This window comes from Juglans regia, chromosome 3 (genome assembly GCF_001411555.2).
Source record: "Juglans regia cultivar Chandler chromosome 3, Walnut 2.0, whole genome shotgun sequence".
NCBI lineage: Eukaryota > Viridiplantae > Streptophyta > Magnoliopsida > Fagales > Juglandaceae > Juglans > Juglans regia.
The window spans coordinates 3,812,752-3,832,727 of record NC_049903.1 but is presented as its reverse complement, the minus strand read 5'-3'; the positions used below and the strand labels follow the sequence as shown (position 1 = coordinate 3,832,727).

General features: G+C 35.5%; 2 protein-coding genes across 8 annotated transcripts; both read left to right on the top strand.

The window, feature by feature from the left end:
- The first annotated feature begins 4,293 nt into the window (after positions 1 to 4,293).
- Positions 4,294 to 10,834, top strand: LOC108988415 (glycosyltransferase-like At2g41451). Its single transcript, XM_018961679.2, has 11 exons — positions 4,294 to 4,695; positions 6,181 to 6,330; positions 6,484 to 6,536; positions 6,908 to 7,016; positions 7,108 to 7,242; positions 7,328 to 7,372; positions 7,750 to 7,937; positions 8,116 to 8,257; positions 9,530 to 9,576; positions 9,948 to 10,035; positions 10,156 to 10,834. Exons 1-11 carry the CDS (start codon positions 4,336 to 4,338, stop codon positions 10,435 to 10,437), a joined length of 1,599 nt encoding a protein of 532 aa, XP_018817224.2. The 5' UTR covers positions 4,294 to 4,335; the 3' UTR covers positions 10,438 to 10,834.
- An 846-nt stretch (positions 10,835 to 11,680) lies between these two features.
- LOC108988410 (DNA-(apurinic or apyrimidinic site) endonuclease, chloroplastic) lies at positions 11,681 to 19,068 on the top strand. 7 transcript variants are annotated; one of them, XM_018961668.2, is made up of 12 exons: positions 11,681 to 11,888; positions 12,143 to 12,322; positions 12,445 to 12,545; positions 12,748 to 12,827; positions 13,051 to 13,299; positions 13,460 to 13,782; positions 14,995 to 15,105; positions 15,571 to 15,708; positions 15,786 to 15,833; positions 17,365 to 17,445; positions 18,263 to 18,422; positions 18,741 to 19,068. In XM_018961668.2, exons 2-12 carry the CDS (start codon positions 12,203 to 12,205, stop codon positions 18,860 to 18,862), a joined length of 1,533 nt encoding a protein of 510 aa, XP_018817213.2. In that variant the 5' UTR covers positions 11,681 to 11,888; positions 12,143 to 12,202; the 3' UTR covers positions 18,863 to 19,068. The 7 variants fall into 7 exon arrangements, with proteins under 7 accessions (XP_018817213.2, XP_018817218.2, XP_035544389.1 ...); XM_018961673.2 differs by having other exon boundaries at positions 11,682 to 11,888; positions 12,154 to 12,322; XM_035688496.1 differs by having other exon boundaries at positions 11,682 to 11,888; positions 12,151 to 12,310.
- The last annotated feature ends 908 nt before the right edge of the window (positions 19,069 to 19,976 follow it).

Below are 19,976 nucleotides of genomic sequence, written 5' to 3'. Positions count from 1 at the left end.
CGCATTATGATCACCAATGCATGTTATTAAACACTGTTGGTTCTGTTGAACATTTTCGAAGAGGGAGAAGATCATTTCGGTTCGAGGCAATGTGGGTAGGCATGAATAAGGGTTGTGTAGAAACTATTACTCATGCATGGTGAGAAGCAAATTGCGTTGATGCTGTGAATGATTTGTGTGCTGCAATTTCATTATGTCGACGTGATTTGAAAGTGTGGAGTGTTGTTCAGTTTGGTGATATGAATTCACAGTTGAAAAATAAAAGATCGGAGTTATCTCGTGCTACTTGTGGTTCCCAAGCAGGTTATTCCAGGTCTTATATTCAGTTGTTACGTTATGATATCAACGTGTTATTAGAAATGGAAGAATTAATGTAGAAATAGTCAGGGGTGAAATTAGGATTTGGTGTCTAGGGGGCAATCGACAAAGTGTGCGGTATGTGTCAGCATAAGTAATACGTACTTTTTGCACGTGACTATATAAAAAAATAATCATACGTCATAAAATTATATAATTTTTCTCGATTTACTCATATTTTTCTAAGCTTCAAGAAAAATTTATAAATTAAGAATAAAATTGAAAAAGTATCTAATAATATAAAAATCGTTAGAATTTTTATTGTATAATTGTATTACTATTAATAAGTGAATAAAAAAAAGTATGTGAATAACTAATAAATTCTTCGCATACTCTCTATCTCTCTAGAAATGTCTCATCAATCATCTAACTAGATAAATTTGCTACCTCTCAAATGCAAGAATCTTTCAGATTTGTTCTAACTATTAAATAAACTCTCTTGAAATTTTTAGCTGCTAGTTAACTAATTAATATGTGGTTAAAAACATCTCAAAGGTTGTAAAAGAAGATTATGTACAGGTGATAGACAAGAAATTTAATGAAGTCAAGAATAACCCAAATGAAAAAATAAAAATAAAAAAATCGTATAATTATATATGTAAACTCAGAAAGACAAAAAAAACTTATATGATATCATTAATATGAAACTAAACAAACGCACAATGCACACCACAGGCAAATAAATAGAGATAGAGATGTCAAATCAAAACTATTATATTAATGAACTTATAGATATTTGAGTGATATACTTTGTGTTTGAGTGTTGGGGGGCAATCTTAAATATTTTAAAAATATTTACACTTAAAAATTAAAATTATATAATATATAAGACTAATTTTTAAAATTTTTGGGGGCTACCCTACAACATAGTTCCGCCCCTGGAAATAGTGATCCTGTGTGTTATGGTTGGCTTTGGGTGATCAGAATTCAAAATTGTTTCATAGAAAAACTTCACAAAGAAATGCTAGAAATTATATTGCTTAATTACGGGATGATAAGGGTGTTTGGCATGAGGGGCTAGCTATGGAAAAAGGTTGTCAATGATTATTTTAAGGCACTGTTCGCTAGCTTTAATCCCTGTCATATGGAGGCTATTGTTGATGCTATTCCATTGAAAGTAACTGATGCTATGGATGAGGAGCTAATGAAGCCATATTCTGAAGAGGAGGTCAAATCTACATTATTTCATATGCAACCTTTGAAGGCACCGGGTTCTGATGGTATGTCTCCTTTATCTTTTCAGAAATATTGGTCTACAGTGGGGAATTTGGTGACAAAGTCTGTTTATCCTATTTATCTCATGGGTCATTTCGGTGGATGCATGGTTCTTATTCCAAAAAAGAAGAAATTTGAAAATATGAAGGATTTTAGGCCTATTAGCTTACGTGATGTGGTGTATAAGATTATTGCTAAAATTATTGTTAATAGGCTTAAAATTATATTACAACAGGTAGTTTCAAATTGTCAAATTGCTTTTGTACCAGGTCACCTTATTACAAATAATGTGTTGGTTGTTTCTGAATCTATTCATGCTATTAAGAACAGAAAAAGAGGCCGCAAGGGTGTTATGTCAGTGAAACTTGACATGAGTAAGACTTATAATAGAGTAGAGTGGTGCTTTTTGGAATAAGTTATGTTGAAACTTGGATTTAATCATCATTGGGTGGGTTTAATCCTATCATGTATCGGTTCAGTTTCATACAAGGTGTTATTGAATGAAGTTCCCACCTCATCTTTTGTTACAACCCAGGGATTGAGGTAAGGGGATTATTTATCACCTTATTTATTTGTTTTATGCATTGAAGGTTTGAGAGTCACCAGTTGATTATTGGAGTTAAGGTTTATTCTCGAGCTCCAGCGGTTAGTCATCTGTTTTTTACAGATGATAGCTTACTATTTTGTCAAGTCACTCATTTTGAAAATAAAGCTTTGCAACAACTATTGGCTACATATGAAACTACTTCGGGAAAACAATTGAATTTGGATAAGACGGAGCTGCTTATGAGTTCTAATGTAGGTTTGGAAAAGGTTAATGCTATAGTGTCTATTTGGAATGTTTCTTCACTACAACACCATTCTCGATATTTGGGACTTCCTTAATTTATGGGGAGATCTAAGAGTGCTACTTTCCAAGATTTGCGAGAAACGGTGTGGGGTAAATTATAGGGGTGGAATGAACAACTACTTTCTCAAGCTGGTAGGGAGATATTGATTAAAGCAGTAGTCCAAGCCTTACCAACTTATATAATGAGCTGTTTTCTAATGCCAAAGCAGCTATGTGAGGAGTTAGATGAAAGTTCTCATGCAGATGAAGCTAAGGGATTATGGAGAAATTTTTGGAACTTAAAGTTGTCTAATAAAGTTAAGAATTTTGGATGGAGGGCGTGTAAATATAGCCTTTTTACAAGACATAATTTATTGAGGAGAGGGATTATTCCATTAGTTGTTTGTGATCATTGTAAGTTGTTTGTGGAAGATGGTTACCATTCTCTTTGTGGCTGTCCAGTTTTACAAACATCATCTGATGTCCACAGCTTTTATCTTATTTAAAGCAGGTTGGGCAATTTTCAGAGCTGGTATAGTTTTTATTGAAGTTTGATCCAAAGTTAGTTTCTATTTTCCTTACCATTTCATGAGATATATGGAAATATAGGAACCTTAAGATGTTCCAGAATTCCGAGTGCTTTCTTTTATAAGTAATTGATAATTGTCTTGCGTACGTTGAGAGTTATTTTAATGTGAAGAATTAGCAAATAGTGGTAAGTATAGAAAAGTTGCTCTTGTGGAAAGCCCCTCTCAAGGTATGGTGAAACTTAATTTTGATGGTGCGTTGTTTCAGTCTTCTGAGTCGGCTAATATTGGAGTCATCCTATGGGATGATCATGGAAATGTTTCGATGGCTTCAAGTTGTAAGAAACAAGGGTATTTTTAAAGTTAATAATATTGACGCTTTAGTAGCTTTAAAGGATTGACAATTAATTTTGTATATGAGTGTGACTAATCTAATTTTGGAAGGAGATTCTTTAATTATTGTTAAAACTATTAGTTCTAAAGATATTAATCTATATCTTCTTCATCGGTTTGGCTCATATGATGTATGTCAGGTTGGTCGTCAAGGAAACGTAGCTGCCCATCTTGCAAGCCATGCTTGCTTTATTGAAGATACGTTACAATGGTGGCATGCCTGTCCATAATTTATTCATTCTAGAGTTATGATAGATGCTGCCATGTAATTATACTGTGTTGGATTATGTTCTTTATCTTCTTTTTAAATGAAGGTTTGTTGTTTTATTAAAAAAAAAATGTCACTCATCATATCTGCTCTATAATAAAAAAAAGTTTTGATAATAAGAAAAAAAGAGTTTTACAATATAACGTATTATGTTATACTACATCTATATCAATTTAAAATTTTTTTGTAAAATCTTTTTATAGGCTGCACATTTCTCTTGAGTATTTTATTTTTATAACACATGTATTTTATTTTTCTATTTTGAGTAATGCTATATATAATTTAATGCACAATATTATACGTATTAATTATCCATTTCATTTTATCATTTTTTTTTAATTCGAATTTTAAAATTTCTGCCATAAGATTTTCTTTCTCCACTTCCCAGTTTGCGATAAAACCAAACTGATATAACATAAATAAAAATATTTCACACTTTTGCTCAAAAAAGTATTTGACATTTTTTCAGCCAACGTGATAAAAAAAGTGAAAATGATCCCAACTAATTTGAACTAAAATAATTAATTATTTTTAGTTGAAAAAAAGAAGGAGCCACAATGGTTTCTACTTTCTATGATGGGTTCATTTTTCGTTCAGGCTTCAATTTCTCCATCGGCTTCCAGCCTTCCATCTCTCTACCTCTCACTCGCTAACGTAGACGATATACCTGCATGCATATATAAATATATATATATATATATATTATTGCTATATATGCACCGAACTTTCTCTATTTGCAGCCTCTCATGGCGGGTCTCCACTCTGCCCTTAGACCCACCACCTCCTCTTCATCTTCTTCTTCATTATCGTCGTCTTCCTCGCAGTCCTTCAGTTCTCGGCTCCTCTTGCTCCTTACACTCCTCTCGTTGACTCTTGCTTCCTTTGCTTTTATTCTTCAATGGCGGGGCGGACTCAACGACCCGATTACCCGCTGGTCCCCAGACCATAACGAGTTCCCGGGCATGGGTGTTTCCGGCTCCGGAACCTCCCATTCTTCTCGCTCTTCGGGCTCCGATTGCGTGGATCTTCTGGGTCAGAGCCGCTCACCGGTCTTCCCGTATTTCAAGGACTGGAAGTTCGGGTACGGGTTGGATCTGAAGCCTAAGGTGATTGTCTTGAACGCTTATAAGTGTTCTGGTTTTGGTTAAATTTGGTTGATAGGTTTTGTTTGTATTGACTTTTGGGTTTCTGGGGGTTTGAGTTTTGGTGGGTTTGTTTGGTTTTTTTGGATCTGGCATCTGGGTTGTGCTGATATTGGTTTGGCACGAGTGGTAACATGCGATTTTAAGTAGCATTATAATAGATTTAAGACATGACTCATGTGAGCCATTGCCAATTGGAAATCAAAGTGAGTTTTGTTGCCTGTACTGTATTGTTAAATTTTGTCACGCGGTAGATTATTATTTCGTTTTTTACTTATAAAAAAAAAAGATTATTATTTCGTTTGAATTAGCAATTTATCTTTATTCATTAGATCATTTCGATTCAAAACTCTCATCCACAAGTTTTATTTTTTATGTATTCTAAATTTCGTTTGATGCATCTGAAATGATAAGTAGAAGCAATATGGTGGGAAAAAATATTAATATATTTTGAAATTGATGATGAATCTATTTGAAGAATCTAACTTTTTAATTCCAGATGATATCTAGGCACGCTCTGTTCAGCGTTTTCATAAGGCGTCCTCCAAAATCTTTAGTTTTTTTCCAGGATGCGGATTGAGGAAATTAGAAATATTTGAGACCAGGGCAATGACCAATGAAACGATCTGACTCACAAACATCTCGACTTTCTAGGTGTGAAAGTCCATCTAATCTCTGGTCTTGAGTAATAATCTCTTCTCTTTTTTTTTTTTCAACTCTTAAACGGATAAGTTGGATTTCTTTATTTAAATTTCCATGGCATGAGATGCTAAATGATTATTCGAAAAAAAGTAAAAGAGTAGCCAGATGATTCCTCTTCTGAGCAAGTTGATATTCTCAATGCGCACACAAACACGCCATCTTAATAGATCAATTCATAACTGTTACAATGCTAAAAAGAATTTCACTAAATTTTTTTAAAATAATTAATGTACTTCAAGTAGGACTGGGATTGTTGCAAAAAGATATAAAAGTACAAAAGGCATTTAAATGCAGTTTTGTCCGGTGCTTGTCTAGATATGGTTCTAACCTTCAGCATTTTTGCATGAAGTGCCACTTTCAGTTTAAAGCATGTTAACTTTCAATTTGCGAAAGCAATATGCTTGTGCCTATTGCTGAAAAATCTTGGATATTCTCCTTCATCTTGATAATTGATATATCACATATTTATTCCTATAAAATATATCATATTTTTTATTTTTATTTTATAATTTTGTTTGTTTTTGGTATTTCCTTTGGTGCTATTTTGTCCCTTGAATGAAATTCAAGGTATCTATTAAATCTATTCCGCATTTGTTAGTCATTTTTATAAATGAGATAAATTTCCTTTGATGCATTAATGATGTTGTGAATTGATGCCAAAGTTGTCTTATATTAGATTACTTTGTTGATGAATCATGGATCAATTTATGGTCTCTCTCACTTTCTTGCAATTTTACTGTATGCCAGATATGTATTACAACAAGCACTTCTGCTGGTCTAGAGCAGACTTTACCTTGGATCTTTTATCATAAGGTGATTGGAGTTTCAACATTTTTCCTTTTTGTGGAAGGGAAGGCTGCCTCCGCAAATGTATCTAAAGTCTTGGAAACAATTCCAGTGAGTCTAAGTCTTCTGCTTCGTGTATTACATTTACCAGTCAATACCTCGTTGTATTTAATGTCTGCAAATTCTCTCTTAAATTCCCTTCTTGTTTTGAATTTCTTGATTTCTTTTATTATGGGTTAAAGATTTATTATTATTATTTTTCAGGGAGTTAAAGTTATATTCAGAACAAGAGAATTAGAGGAGCAGCAAGCTAAAAGGTTTTATTTAGATTTCTTTTTTAGAACACTTTATTATAATGGGATGGCAGCATAGATATGTTCATTCAGTTTTAGTTTTTAGGACTTTATTAATGTTTGCTCTTTGTTCCAATAAAATTTTATTTTACTTATATAAAAAAGCGTAGGTGTATCTATTGAACGACTCCCTTGTACTTAGATTGCGCCTTTTTTGGCTCATCAATAAAATTATCTCAGTTGAAATATTTATTCTTTCAGAGGTGGTCAGTGATTTTGTCAGCCAATATTTATTAGTGGAGGAGACTGTTAGTTTGTTTTTACTTTGTGAAATTTCACTAATACGAGTCCAATTATTTATGCTTCAATTTCTGTTATTGCAACTATGTGATTAGCCGGATCTGGAATGAGACTTGGTTGGCAAGCTTCTTCTACAAACCATGTAATTATGAGTTGTTTGTGAAGCAATCTCTAAATATGGAAATGGCGATTGTCATGGCAAGGGTAAGGTTACTGAATTTTTAGCTGTTGTATGACATGCTTATTATATTTTCATAATGTAATAAGAGGCTATTGCTGTTTTTGAAAATTTTAGGATGCCGGGATGGATTGGATCATCCATCTTGACACTGATGAACTAATACATCCAGCAGGCACTCAGGAGTATTCTTTGAGACAATTGCTGTCTGATGTTCCTGGAAATGTTGATATGGTTATTTTTCCAAACTATGTGAGTGAAGCAGCTTTATCTAAACTTTTCTTCAAACTAGTTAATAGCAGTACTTAAAATTTTGTTGGCATATTGTGTGTTTCAGGAGAGCAGTGTTGAGCGAGATGATATCAAGGAACCTTTCAGTGAGGTATAATCTTTTTGACCTTCCCCATGGTCTTGACCACGATTTCAAAAATGGATGACTGATGGTATAGAGATTGGCAACATTAGTTTTAGTTGAAGTTGGAATGATCAAAAAATTTATCTGTATTATGGGCTCCGCACCTAGACATTTTCAATCTTTGTCAAATCAATGAATTGGTTAGGAAGTTCAAAGTCTTTGTCTTGCTTCCAATAAAAATTTTCAAAGTTGCTTCAAGGAAAAACAATTTTTATTATGCTGGGACAATTCAAAGTGTTAAAATCTTGCAATTGACCCATTATTTTGATCAAAATTTTCGTGCAACTTCTGTTATTAGACAGACACATTTGTTGCCCAATATCACTTATCTTATTTCGGCATAGGTCTCGATGTTCAAGAAGAACTATGACCATCTTCCAAAAGATGTGTATTTTGGCAACTACAAAGAAGCAACACGTGGCAATCCAAACTACTTTTTGACCTATGGAAATGGAAAAGCAGCTGCTCGAATTCAAGATCATCTTCGTCCTAATGGAGCACACAGATGGCACAACTATATGAAGACCCCAAGGTATGTTGATTCTATGTTACATTTCAGCAGGTTTATTATCATGCATGTCTTGATCAAAGTTTTTAAATGTCTCTGTTTATACAAATGATATGTTAGTTTTGATTCAATATTTCCAAATTTATGGTTAAATGAAATTTGTTTTGTCTACACTCACATTTCCCATGCACTCTTTTTATAGTGAGATCAAATTAGACGAGGCTGCTGTTCTGCATTACACATACCCTAAATTTTCTGATTTAACTTCAAGACGTGATCGGTGTGGCTGCAAGCCTACAAAGGAAGATGTTAAAAGATGCTTCATGCTGGAGTTTGATAGAGCTGTGAGTTCTGATACCTTCGCTATCCTTTTCTTGTGGTTAGACCTAGGACTGAACAAAAAAGCAGGCTGCTTTGTACTTCCGTTTTATCGGCCCGACCTGAACCTAAATTACCCGACCCGTAAAGCTTCCGAATTGGAAACAGAAATTACCCGACTCGTTTAAAAAAATTCGGTTGTTAGCCGATACCCTTTTAAAAACACTCGGTCATTAGCTCAGCACCGACAACTTTGCAGTCGATTGGATTCGATTCAAAGCGTTTCACATATTTCTTCTTCAAAATTCTGTCGTCTTTTCCAACGGAGAGAGAGTTCCCAATTTCCCTTGCAATCCCCCCCGCATTTCCCATATGATAGCCTGAGCATCTCTCCGACCTGGTTCCAAAAAATCGAGACAATAATAATGTCGGCGTTTTTGCACCAAAGCATCCATACCTCCCAGGATTTTTACTTTTTATTTTCTTGTGAGAATTCAATGTCCAGGTTTGACTCAAATCAAATCTTTGAGAATTAATTATGCCAGATAAATTAAAACAAAAAAAAAAAAAGGAACAAAAGAAATCATCACTTTCCATAGCCCTGAAAGGATAGGAACTAGGAACTACTCTGCCAGCACATGCCTCTTTCAAAAGAAAAAACAGTACAAATAAATTGATGAATATCAAATTTTTCTAGAAAAAACCGGGTTGGAATACCCGTTTTCTGCCGAATCTACTGTCGGGTTGGGTGATCAGCCAACGGTTAAACGGCTGAACGGAATGGTTTCGGGTCAGATCAAAACTAGTATTTTCTGGGTCGGGTCGGGTCGGGTCGGTGAACAGACCTAGTTAAACCTGATGCAACCATGCCTTATAGATTGCTTGTAGTTTGGAGAGGGCATAGTTATAATTTTCATTAGATTCAACATGTGGTGCCTGAATTGTCCTTGAGTTGAAGTTTGTACTACCCCAGCGCATCTTAGGGTATGTTTAGTTTAGTGACAACACATTGTGTTGATTGGAATTAGATGAACATTCCTAAAATACCCGTCCTAATTTTTTTCTTAAAAAAGAGCATACAATCTTTTTTTAAACCGTATAAAAAGAGCAAATTGTGGCTGGTCAGCCACCACAACCACGTGGCTGGTCAAATGATTGTTGGGTTGGTTTGCTGTGGCCTGGGCCAGTCGGCCACCCATACAAATTTATAAAATTTTTGCTATATTTTTAGCACAAATCCTGCATATGTGTGATTATACATCTTGCTTACAGTTATGTCCTATCATATGGCTGTGCAGGCATTCATAATTGCTTCAACTGCAACAGAGGAGGAAATGCTTCGCTGGTATGAGGATTATGTACAAAATCTCGCATCCTTGGTTTCAATAGATAAAGTTCATAGAAAATTAAATTTTATTGTCTGTCCTTTGCAAGTTGTATTCAAGGGTACATTTGGGCATCGCTGAGTTTTTAATGATTTTCTTGTGGTCTTTCGACATTAACAGTGGCGGTGATTGTTGTGAACTAAGGCTGGGAATGATAACCCATTTGTAGGATTGTGATAAGACCCACTTTTTTTCTCAAGTTCTCTCCAAGATGGCCTATTACAGCCACCTTTTATTGAAAATTAGGACAGTGTATTATGAATGAGATAACCGTTCTTAGCTTTGGTTTCTATAAATGTGTGTTTTTGCTTACTCTTCTTTGTTGTTAAAGGTACCGTGAACGCATCGTGTGGACTGACAAAGAACTAAACTTGAAACTTTTGAGGAAGGGCATATTGGCTCGTGTTTATGCTCCTATGGTGAGTTCAATATCCATGAAGTCATTTTGATTATATACTCAAACTTCCCAGTAACTTATTTGCTTTGCACCTTGCTTGGTTGTTTCATATTCTCAAACTCTTTTCATGTCTTCTGTACAGGTCATTATTCAAGGTCTGAGGGAATCTGGCACTTTTCACTCTGTTATCATTTCAGCAATGCAGACAAGTGTGTCTAGAGACAATTTCTTAAAATCCATTGAGAGTAGTAACTCTTCTAGGGCAATCACATCCGAAGTGATTACTTCAAGAAAGATGGGTAACAGCGGAGAATCTCAAGCGACTGCAAGAAAATTCTTGGAAATTGAAGAAGCTGCTTCTCACCCCTCAGCTATCCCACCCTTATCTCCGCCGGGGCTGCATGATTTTCACATTGACACGTAGTCTTTTCTGCCATTCACTAATACTATATATGGCCCTTGAACTCCTTGCCAATGTCAGCTTCCCCGTTTGGAGATTGGGAGGCAAAACTGAATAGAGTGAGAGAAGCAGGTTTGGCTGTTCCGACGGGCACTTCATTGTTCAGTTTCATGGGGGGGTTCTTCCCGATCATTACCCAAGCGCTGGTGTACATTCCTGGTTTAGATGGATAGATTTTAGAGAGTGATAGGTGTAGAGCGGGATTTCGATTGCAGATTCTTGATTTGCTTATATCTTGTTCATTCATGTAACTATCTGCTGATTGCCCGAGCTTGTAATCGGAATTCCTCCCTCATAATTGATTGTTAATTGATATTAACACATTGAACTGGGCCATTTTAGAATGGAAGTTCTTTCCCCAGTGAGGATAGAGAGATGATTACTCAATAAACATGGCTTGCCATTGATTTCTTTTAGTCGAAGGGATACCACATTTTCACATGAAATGTTTAATGTGCAAATTTATTTCCCCCTGCCTGAAAATATGAAGAGAAAACGAAAACGTTCTAGAAGCGTATAATTTACATCCTCTCCGATAATTGATCATAGTAAAAATGAGTAATGTTGCCAATATATTTATATTCTTAATGTAAATTTTGCGTTTTCTTTTTTCTTTTTTTTTTTTTTTAAAAATAGATAAATAAAGAATCTACTTAAAAAAAAATTTAAAAGTTTTAGAATTCAACACTTTCATATCTAAGATCAGGTCCAGTTTGGAATTTTGACGGAAGGGGTTTGCTAGGCATCTGCCTACACCCGGCATACACTTCACATATTTTTTTTTTTTTTTACACTCAATGCATTGAGTGTGTGCCGGTGTAGGCAGATGCAAAAATTTTTCCTTTGACGGAATTGAGATCAATTCAATTCAATCTAATTTAAGTTAAGTCTAATATTTAAATATCTAACTCTTAAATCATTAAATTTATCTTAATTTAAAATTTTTTTATATATAGAATTCACAATCTTTTTCAGCTCAATATCTCTTTACATGCTAGATTTATAATTTTATTTAATTTATCATAAATATATCTAAATTCATCTTAATATTTAAATATATTTAAATTTATTTTAAATAAATTTCATAAAATTCTTATTACCATCTCAACTCACTATTATTTATAAAAAATTCAACTCACTTCAATCCAGCAGCAGAGAATTTTCCCATTTATAATCATTATCGTCAAAAAAACGATTCTTCTGGCTACGTGTTATTACTCCACAAACTTGGCTCCGGTCCACCGTGTAGAGGCGGGTGATTGGAGGTAGTAAGCATAAAACCTGCTTCGGCAGTTCTTCCTCCTTGACCATGCCGCTTAAACCGCACACTCCTCCCCCTCCCCCCCCCCCCCTCTCTCATGAGCGATGAAGCAAGCATTGCATCTACAGCTTAAGAGTTTCATAAACCTTCCAAGGTCTCTCTCTGTCTCAACAATATATCAAACAAAATTTAGTTTTTTTTAAATATTTATTTTCCGAATTCCCTTCCTTTATAGTATTTTTACTTGACTCTTTATTTGGTCGCCGAGAAACCAAATATCGAGACATTCTTGTGAAAGGTATATGATTGAGAAGAAAAGGCAAATACCTTCGGAGTAGAAAAACTTTAATTTCTTTTATGTTATGTGATCATTTCTTTTTACCGTTTGGCTGACTAAGGGAATTCTAGCTTTGCAGTAGCTCAAGGAATTTGAGAATTGGAACATTGATCTCTTTTAGAGTATGCACAATGGGGTCCAAACGACTCATCTCAAATTCATCGCTACCCGTGTCATTTGAGGACAAGAAAGAGAAGAAACTGAAAGGATTAGTGGGTACAAACTCGACTTCTGAGAAGGTTGTTGTAAAGGTTGTTTGCTGTTGCTTCACCTATTTTTTAATGGGCTGATTTTGTTCTCAGTTGTATGCTTTATGGTCATTCGAGTGTGTTGGATTGTAGTTCATATTGATTTAGTATTAGTTTACACATAGGAAAATGGTGTGAAAAGCTCTTCAGTTGAGTTTGAACGATTTAAGGATGACCCTGCGAGAATCGAGGCAATGACTGTTCAAGAGCTCAGGGCTACATTGAGGTTAGTACCTGCTTATCTGCTTTGTGAGTGAATATGGCTCTTTTTAAGTCTCGGCACTTCTTCACCTATTGGAAATAGTCTCTGTAAGTATGTTTTCACCGTGGAGAATGATACGAGTGCAGCCGTTGATCAGTAGGAGATGGTGCCTTTCTTTTCTTTGTCTTGCGATTTCAAGTGTTTTCTAATCTTTTTAAATCTTCAGGAGCGTTGGGGTCCCTGCCAAAGGCTGTAAACGCGATCTTCTGAATGCTTTGAAGTGTTTTGCGGAAAAGAAGATAGATGGTAATCCTACATGTTCTTTCACAGTATTTTACACTGATCCATGTATTGTGGGTGTTAAATAATAAAAACACGGAGCAAAAGAAGAGTTTTTTAATAACTAATAATGTTTTACTAACTACTAATATATTTCAATATTTCCTTTCTATACCCTTTTGCTCTCTACAATGTATCCGAGTAAGATACGTGTTGCTTATTTCCAACGGTAAGATTCTCGTATGTGCAGGTAAAACTTCTCTGACGGTAGAAGAACAATCATCCTTTTCTGCTGAAAATATATCTGTAAAATGTAGTGATAAGGACTTCTCTAAAGAAGACTGTGTTGAAGATGTCAACACTGATTTGGAAGTTCCTGGACTTCCGCAACATAAGGGAAGGGTAAAGAAATCTGGAACTGAGGGTAGTATTATCAAATTCAATACTAAAAGGGTCACAAAGAAACAAAATCTGTCAATCAGATGTGATGAAGGTTCAGGTGCTTAGGATTTTGTTCTTACCATAATGCTTTGACATGATTATCTATTTTTTGGAGCAAATCTCCCTCCCCCCTCTCCCTCCCCTATAATGTTCTGCTTAAATCGGACGTTCAATTGGTTTAACTTAAACGAGTCATTGTCTGTCGTTAATGTTGGTAGGTGGGATGGTCTTGGACACAAAGAGAAAAGTTTCTTCAAAGATTGTTCATGAAGTTGTTAATGCTGACGAAGGAGTTATGCCTGTCATACAAACTGAACCATGGACAGTCCTTGCCCACAAGAAGCCTCAGAAAGGTTGGATTCCTTATAATCCTAAAACCATGAGGCCTCCGCCTCTAACCAGGGACACAAGATATATGAAGCTCATGTCTTGGAATGTCAATGGATTAAGAGCTTTATTGAAATTAGAGGGATTTTCTGCGCTGCAACTTTCCCAAAGGGAAAATTTTGATGTTTTGTGCTTGCAAGAGACCAAGCTACAGGCAAGTATATAAATGCATGTTCTGTTTCTTGTGGGTAGGAATTGGTAGAAACTGTGGTTATATCAAGGCTTTTATTAATTTGATAAAAACCTAGTTTAGCAAGTTTGAATTTTTGGTTCATTTGCAATATTGCACTGTGTTATTATTTTGGAAGAATGACTTGAGTGGTGTAGTTGTGATTTTTTTGCTATGAAACATCATGCCCCTCAAAAGTGCACCATTGTAGACCAAGTATGCATACAGCTTGGGATTTATTACATCTATCTTTACCATTTTGTCATCTATGGCCCGGGTTAGTTTTGACTCAAAGTAGGTAATCGGTTCCTCTATTCAACTTGGCACTAAGTGGGAAAAGAATGATTTCCTTTTAGTTTCACGAATCTATGCTTTTCTTAGCCATTGTGACAGCTGCAAATTTCCTTGTTTCCCCTTTTCCTTTCTCTGGGTGGTGGTTAAGAATTTGGAAACAGCTTTGAACCGTTCCATGATCACCAAAACAAGGTATATAAACTATTTTGGCAGGTAGGTAATGCATATTAAGATTGCTAAGCTATTATTTAAAGAGGCAGCTGGATAAGCATTCTATCAGTCCTGAATGCTAGAGTTCAAAGTCTTCAAGGCAGCACTTTTTTGTAAAAACTTCTGTGAGAACTGTCACTGTAAAAAGACTATAAAGTTTTTGTTGTTCTTTTTTTCCCCCTATTGGTGGTTCTCTTGTATATGTTGATGCAGTGCACCCTTTGGCACCTCTACTAGATGCTTTATTGCTTATCAAAAAACGTAATGCATTAAAACCTAGCCCACTGTGAAACATCCTCCTACATACAGAGGACATACTAGAGTACTTATCGAAATAAAGAAAAATTGTATTTCCTGTCTCATTTTGGGGCTGTACATGGAAGTCACATTTTCTCGTCTGGGAAAGTAGAATATTATTTTGAAATAATATGACCAAGACAAAGCTTAGCTCTTCTTCTTTAGTTTTGAAGTAGGTTTTTTTTGGCTTACCATATGTTTGTTAGGTGAATGAATTTAGCCTATTATAATATTTTCCTTTCTTTTTCTTTGTTTGAAATGCTGTGAGCATCTCTCTACAGTTGATGGTGAGGATATCAGACAGTGTGTCATGGATAATCTTGTTCTTCATTTCATTTATATCTGTTCATGCTTTTGTTCGTTTTATATAATTGCATCTTGAAATTCTCAAAACAGGAGAAGGATGTTGAGAATATCAAACAGTGTCTCATAGATGGCTATGAGAACAGCTTCTGGAGTTGTAGTGTTTCCAAGCTTGGTTATTCTGGAACAGCAATTATCTCAAGGGTATGCTTATTCTTTTTCCAGTAGAGGCTGTCAAATTTAGGTCTTTAGAACATCAAGTATATTTTAAATCTTTTTGTTATTGTAGCATTGTCTATTCTGCCTGTCTGGCATATATAGAAGACATTATAGTCGATATATTGTGCTGAGATTTGCCATCATTTTAGTGATGGCTGTTTCTTGGAAAAAAACTTTTTTGACAAGTATGTTCTTGCAAACCTAATCCTGCTGAATGTTCCTGTTCTAGTCACCTAATAATTATTTTTCAATATTATACAACATTATTTTGTTACTAGCATATGTTTTAACATTTTTTTTACCTTATTTATTTTAACATGTGCATTTCTTTTAAAAATGATTTTATGACGAGAAAAAAGAGAAAAAAGTTTATGAATGCAAACATTTGCTTTTAAGTTATGGTTTTGGGTGGTTTTGTTTCGCTGATGAACATTGGCACTTGTCTGACAGGTAAAGCCACTTTCAGTCAGATATGGCCTAGGCATATCAGATCATGATAGTGAGGGGCGGCTTGTGATGGCAGAGTTTGATTCATTTTATCTATTGAGTGGATACGTCCCTAATTCTGGAGATGGCTTGAGAAGACTGGTACTTTACCTCAAGCATCTTCCACTACATTATTAGAGTCTCTTACTTTCATTTTCTGACTCAGATTTTGATTCTAGTCTTACAGGGTTACACAATGGGATCCATCTCTGAGCAATTACATCAAAGTAAGATTGCTTTTGCTCACCCTTTTCTGTTTCTTTTTTATTTTTGTAATATGTTGTACATCGGTTTGCTATATATATTCATCTTCCTTCTCTTTGTTTTTCATTTTTCCTGTATACAAGCAGAATTCTGTTATTCATGTCGGATGTACCTTAAACCTTGTCCTAAGAATGATCTCAGGAGTAAAGTGTTTGGGTCAATCCTGCAAATAATTTTTTTTTTTTTTTATAAGTAAACGGTAGTATAAATAAGAATAGGCAAAGCCCAGGTATACAAGGTGGCATACAAGAGATAGGACCTATCTAGTTGCTAAAAAAGAAAGAAGAAAATCATGTACAGTTAGGCCATTAAAATCTACAGCACTAGCCCACAGAAGTAAGGTGCGGCAAAATAAAATTCTAAGATCCTCTATTGTCCGCTCCTTATCATCAAATGTCCGCTCATTACGCTCTTGCCATATGCACCACATAATACAAATAGGAACCATCTTCCACACAACTTTGATTTGTGGAGCACCACCCGGCATTACCCAGCAAGCCAATAACTCTACCACTGTAGCAGGCATGACCCAATTCAACCCTATTCGAATGAACACATCGCTCTACAGTGCTCTAGCTGTCTCACAGTGTAGCAAAAAATGATCCATTGTCTCGCCAGCTTTCTTGCACATACAACACCATTCTAGAATAATAACACGGCGCTTCCGCAGATTATCAGTGGTCAAAATCTTACCCAGAGTCGCTGTCCAAGTGAAAAAAACTGCTTTTGGAGGTGCCTTATCCTCCACAAACCTCTCCAAGGAAAATGCGTGTTTGGAAGCTTAGTAAGGGACTTATAGAAGGAGCGAACCGAAAAAACACCCTTACCTGCCGGATTCCATCACAGCTTATCTTCTCTCAAACCAGACATCCTCGTAGAGTACATTGGACTGAAAAAGGCCTCAACACTCTTAAGTTCCCAGTCATGAACTGCTCTACTAAAGGTGACATTTCAATGGAGTTCATTCCCTGAACGAACCATGAAATCCGCCATAGAAGCCTCTTGATCACATGCCACACGAAAAACGGAAGGGAATGCGTCCGCTAGAGCCTCCTCCCCACACCAAATGTCTCTCCAAAATTTTGTACGAGTGCCCTCCTCCACCAAAAATTTAGTATGACGAGAAAACACCTCCTAACCACGTCGTATGTGCTTCCAAACCCCCACCCCATAGGACCCATTCCCCTCTCTAGTACACCACTCCCCCCCCCCATCTTACCATGTTTGCATATCTTTGATGGATATGCAAACATATCTTTGATGGCTTAGTGCTTAACGATCATATGGCAACATTGTTTTATGCCTAGTTGAGTTTTAGTTGGATGCTCTTGCCAATACTGTGTAGCTTAGAACAACCTTTGATGCTTTAAAACTCTACAATGCACCAGGTACATGCATGTTCATTCTCTTGACAAGGTGTATATACTCTGTGATTATATGTTCTTTTTATAGAAGTGACTCATTTGTTTATGGTGCTATTCATTATTGATGCAGGAGCTGGAAAAGTCGAAGCCTGTCATTTTGACTGGTGATTTGAATTGTGCTCATGAAGAGATAGACATATATAACCCTGCTGTAAGTGCTTCAGATTTTGATTTGCATATGAGTCCTTATTTATTCCCTACTGCTATTACAATCTTGGAACTACACAATCCAAGAATTAGGCCATTGCTTTGGCACTTGTAATCTCTCATCTCTGGTCTTGGCCTTGTGGTAAAGGAATGGGTAAGGTGAGCGGATGGTGATGGGGGTTAGTTCTTTGGTTTAAATCTTGCCAATTATATAAACAGGAAGTTTTTCTAGCAACTGCTTATCTTGTATCATAATATGAAGAATATGCTTTATCTGCCTTTAGCAAAATGATAACAGTGATCAAATCTATCCTTGCCTTACAGTGTTGCCCTTTGAAATTTGAGCTATTTATTTTTAGGATACTGCTAGGGATACCAGCGCTTTTGACCGATGAAGTGTACCGATAACTTCAGTTTGTATTTTTTTTTGGATTTCTGTATTTTTTAATATTTAAAAAAACAAATTAAAAAAAGACAAATTAAAAAAAATACAAAAAAAATACAAAATGAAGTGATCGGTACACTTCATCGGTCAAAAGCGTCGGTTCAAAAAGCAATATCCTTATTTTTATTTACAAGCTGTTGTTAAACTAGATGCATATGAGTAGTTATATGATGCTTCCTGAGGAGGAGAGGAGGTGCATGTTGGAAGGTAAAGAGGGGTTTTTTGTGAATTGAATTTGATATTTTAGCCGGTTCCAGTCTCGACCGTAATTAGATTGTAATACTTACTGTGATTGGCTCTCTTTTACAAATGTAGCACACTCAGTCCATTTCAAGTTGCTGAGTTATAATTAAGAAATTATTGCATCAAACTGTAGGGAAATAAAAGAAGTGCTGGGTTTACAGATGAAGAAAGGCAATCATTTGGGACAAACTTCTTGTCAAGGGGATTTGTGGATACCTTTAGACGGCAACACCCAGGTGTTGTTGGCTATACTTACTGGGGTTATCGGCATGGCGGGCGCAAAACTAACAGAGGTATTTCAGTCTACCTTCTCAGATCTAATTTCTACTGGATTGAGTTCGAAATGTGCATTTGTAGTGATTGCATGTGTTGTAGTTACAAGGATTTTTTTACATATCAAAAAAAGAATATTTGAAAACTGCAGTGGTATTACTCCAATCTCATTTTGCATCTGAACAGCCGAGTGAACAGGCTTTGTAAAGATTTCTCTATATTTAATCCGTCTCATACTAACTGCACCATCTTCTACTTGATGTTTTTAAATTGATATTGACACAAGCACCTTGAAAATGAATTGGCTCTCATTGGGGATGTTTTGGATTTTGAAACAGGATGGCGGCTTGACTACTTCCTTGTCTCAGAATCCATTGCTGATAAGGTTTATGACTCTTACATTTTATCTGATGTGGGTGGTAGTGATCATTGTCCTGTTGGCCTTATACTCAAGCTTTAGTTTTTCCTTTATGGCGCAAAAGCCAATCTTTTGGGGGCCTTAGGATTTCCCTTTTAATGGAAGTTTGGATTAACCTAAATTCATTGTAAGTACACCGTACAGCCTCTATTGCTACTCTGCTAAGAGCCTGGCAAAAAAAAAATCAATGACCTAATCTATGATTTCGACATTATTAGAAGCTTTTGACAGGAGGTTGAATTATGGAATATTTGAAGACCCTGTCCTGCAACTTTTTTCTCTTCTCATAAGTAAACCCTAACTTGCAACATGAACATCAGAAAAACAAACCCCGTACAAAATCCATGTGACAGTATGAAGTTCTTTTCAAAGAGAGATATTGTTCTTTGTCATGATTTTTGTTATGTTTAGTATATTTATTGATGTGACGCATTTAAAATGATTTTCTATTTATGTGGTTGATATAGAAAATAAATGTGAGGTGTATATATATATATATATGGTAGTGTCAGTGCCTTTTGAATTTTAAAATATTACCCCAGTTTGAGGTTGGTGTATCCTTTACTCTGAAGCAAGTGAAAAAATTAAAAAAGAAAAAAAAGAAAGAAAAAAGAAGCAAAGCATAGCAATGATGTAAAGCACCAGGGTATCGTGTGTATATATATATATATATTTATATATTTTTAATTTTTTTGAAGAAAATGTTGTGGGATATTACGAACTAAGAATTGGGCAGAAATTGAAGCATCCTAACTTGATCGATCGAATTTATTGTTTTGACGTACAAAAATGATAGTTGGTAGTCTTAGGAGTGCAAGTATCATGCACTTCATTTAGAAAAAAGTTAGTAAATTTAAAATCTATCTGAAAAAATCATCTTTTTAATAGGGATTATTTTTAAAAAAAATATTAGTATGCCTCTTAATGTATACCACTCACTTTGTCACTTTGACGTGGCATCACAATGTGTAGGGGTGTAATCGGTTCGGTCCGGTCCGGTTTTAGATAAAATCTAGGATCAAATTGGTATGTACCGGTTTTGTATTTTTCAAAACCGATTACGCACCGGTTACTCTCCTAAACCAGTACTTCCGGTTTTACCGGTTTCCAATCCGGTCTGGTCCGGTTTTTTGGTTTTTTTAAAATGTAAGTTTCA

Excerpts from the sequence above, each read along its gene's own strand:
- LOC108988410 (XM_018961672.2), top strand. The coding sequence starts at position 11,839 with ATGAAGCAAGCATTGCATCTACAGCTTAAGAGTTTCATAAACCTTCCA. Across the intron at positions 15,709-15,785 it reads GAGATGGCTTGAGAAGACTG|TCTTACAGGGTTACACAATG; the intron begins GTACTTTACCTC and ends TTTTGATTCTAG. Across the intron at positions 15,834-17,364 it reads CTCTGAGCAATTACATCAAA|GAGCTGGAAAAGTCGAAGCC; the intron begins GTAAGATTGCTT and ends TTATTGATGCAG.
- LOC108988415 (XM_018961679.2), top strand. The coding sequence starts at position 4,336 with ATGGCGGGTCTCCACTCTGCCCTTAGACCCACCACCTCCTCTTCATCT. Across the intron at positions 7,373-7,749 it reads TCAAGGAACCTTTCAGTGAG|GTCTCGATGTTCAAGAAGAA; the intron begins GTATAATCTTTT and ends ATTTCGGCATAG. Across the intron at positions 8,258-9,529 it reads TGCTGGAGTTTGATAGAGCT|GCATTCATAATTGCTTCAAC; the intron begins GTGAGTTCTGAT and ends ATGGCTGTGCAG.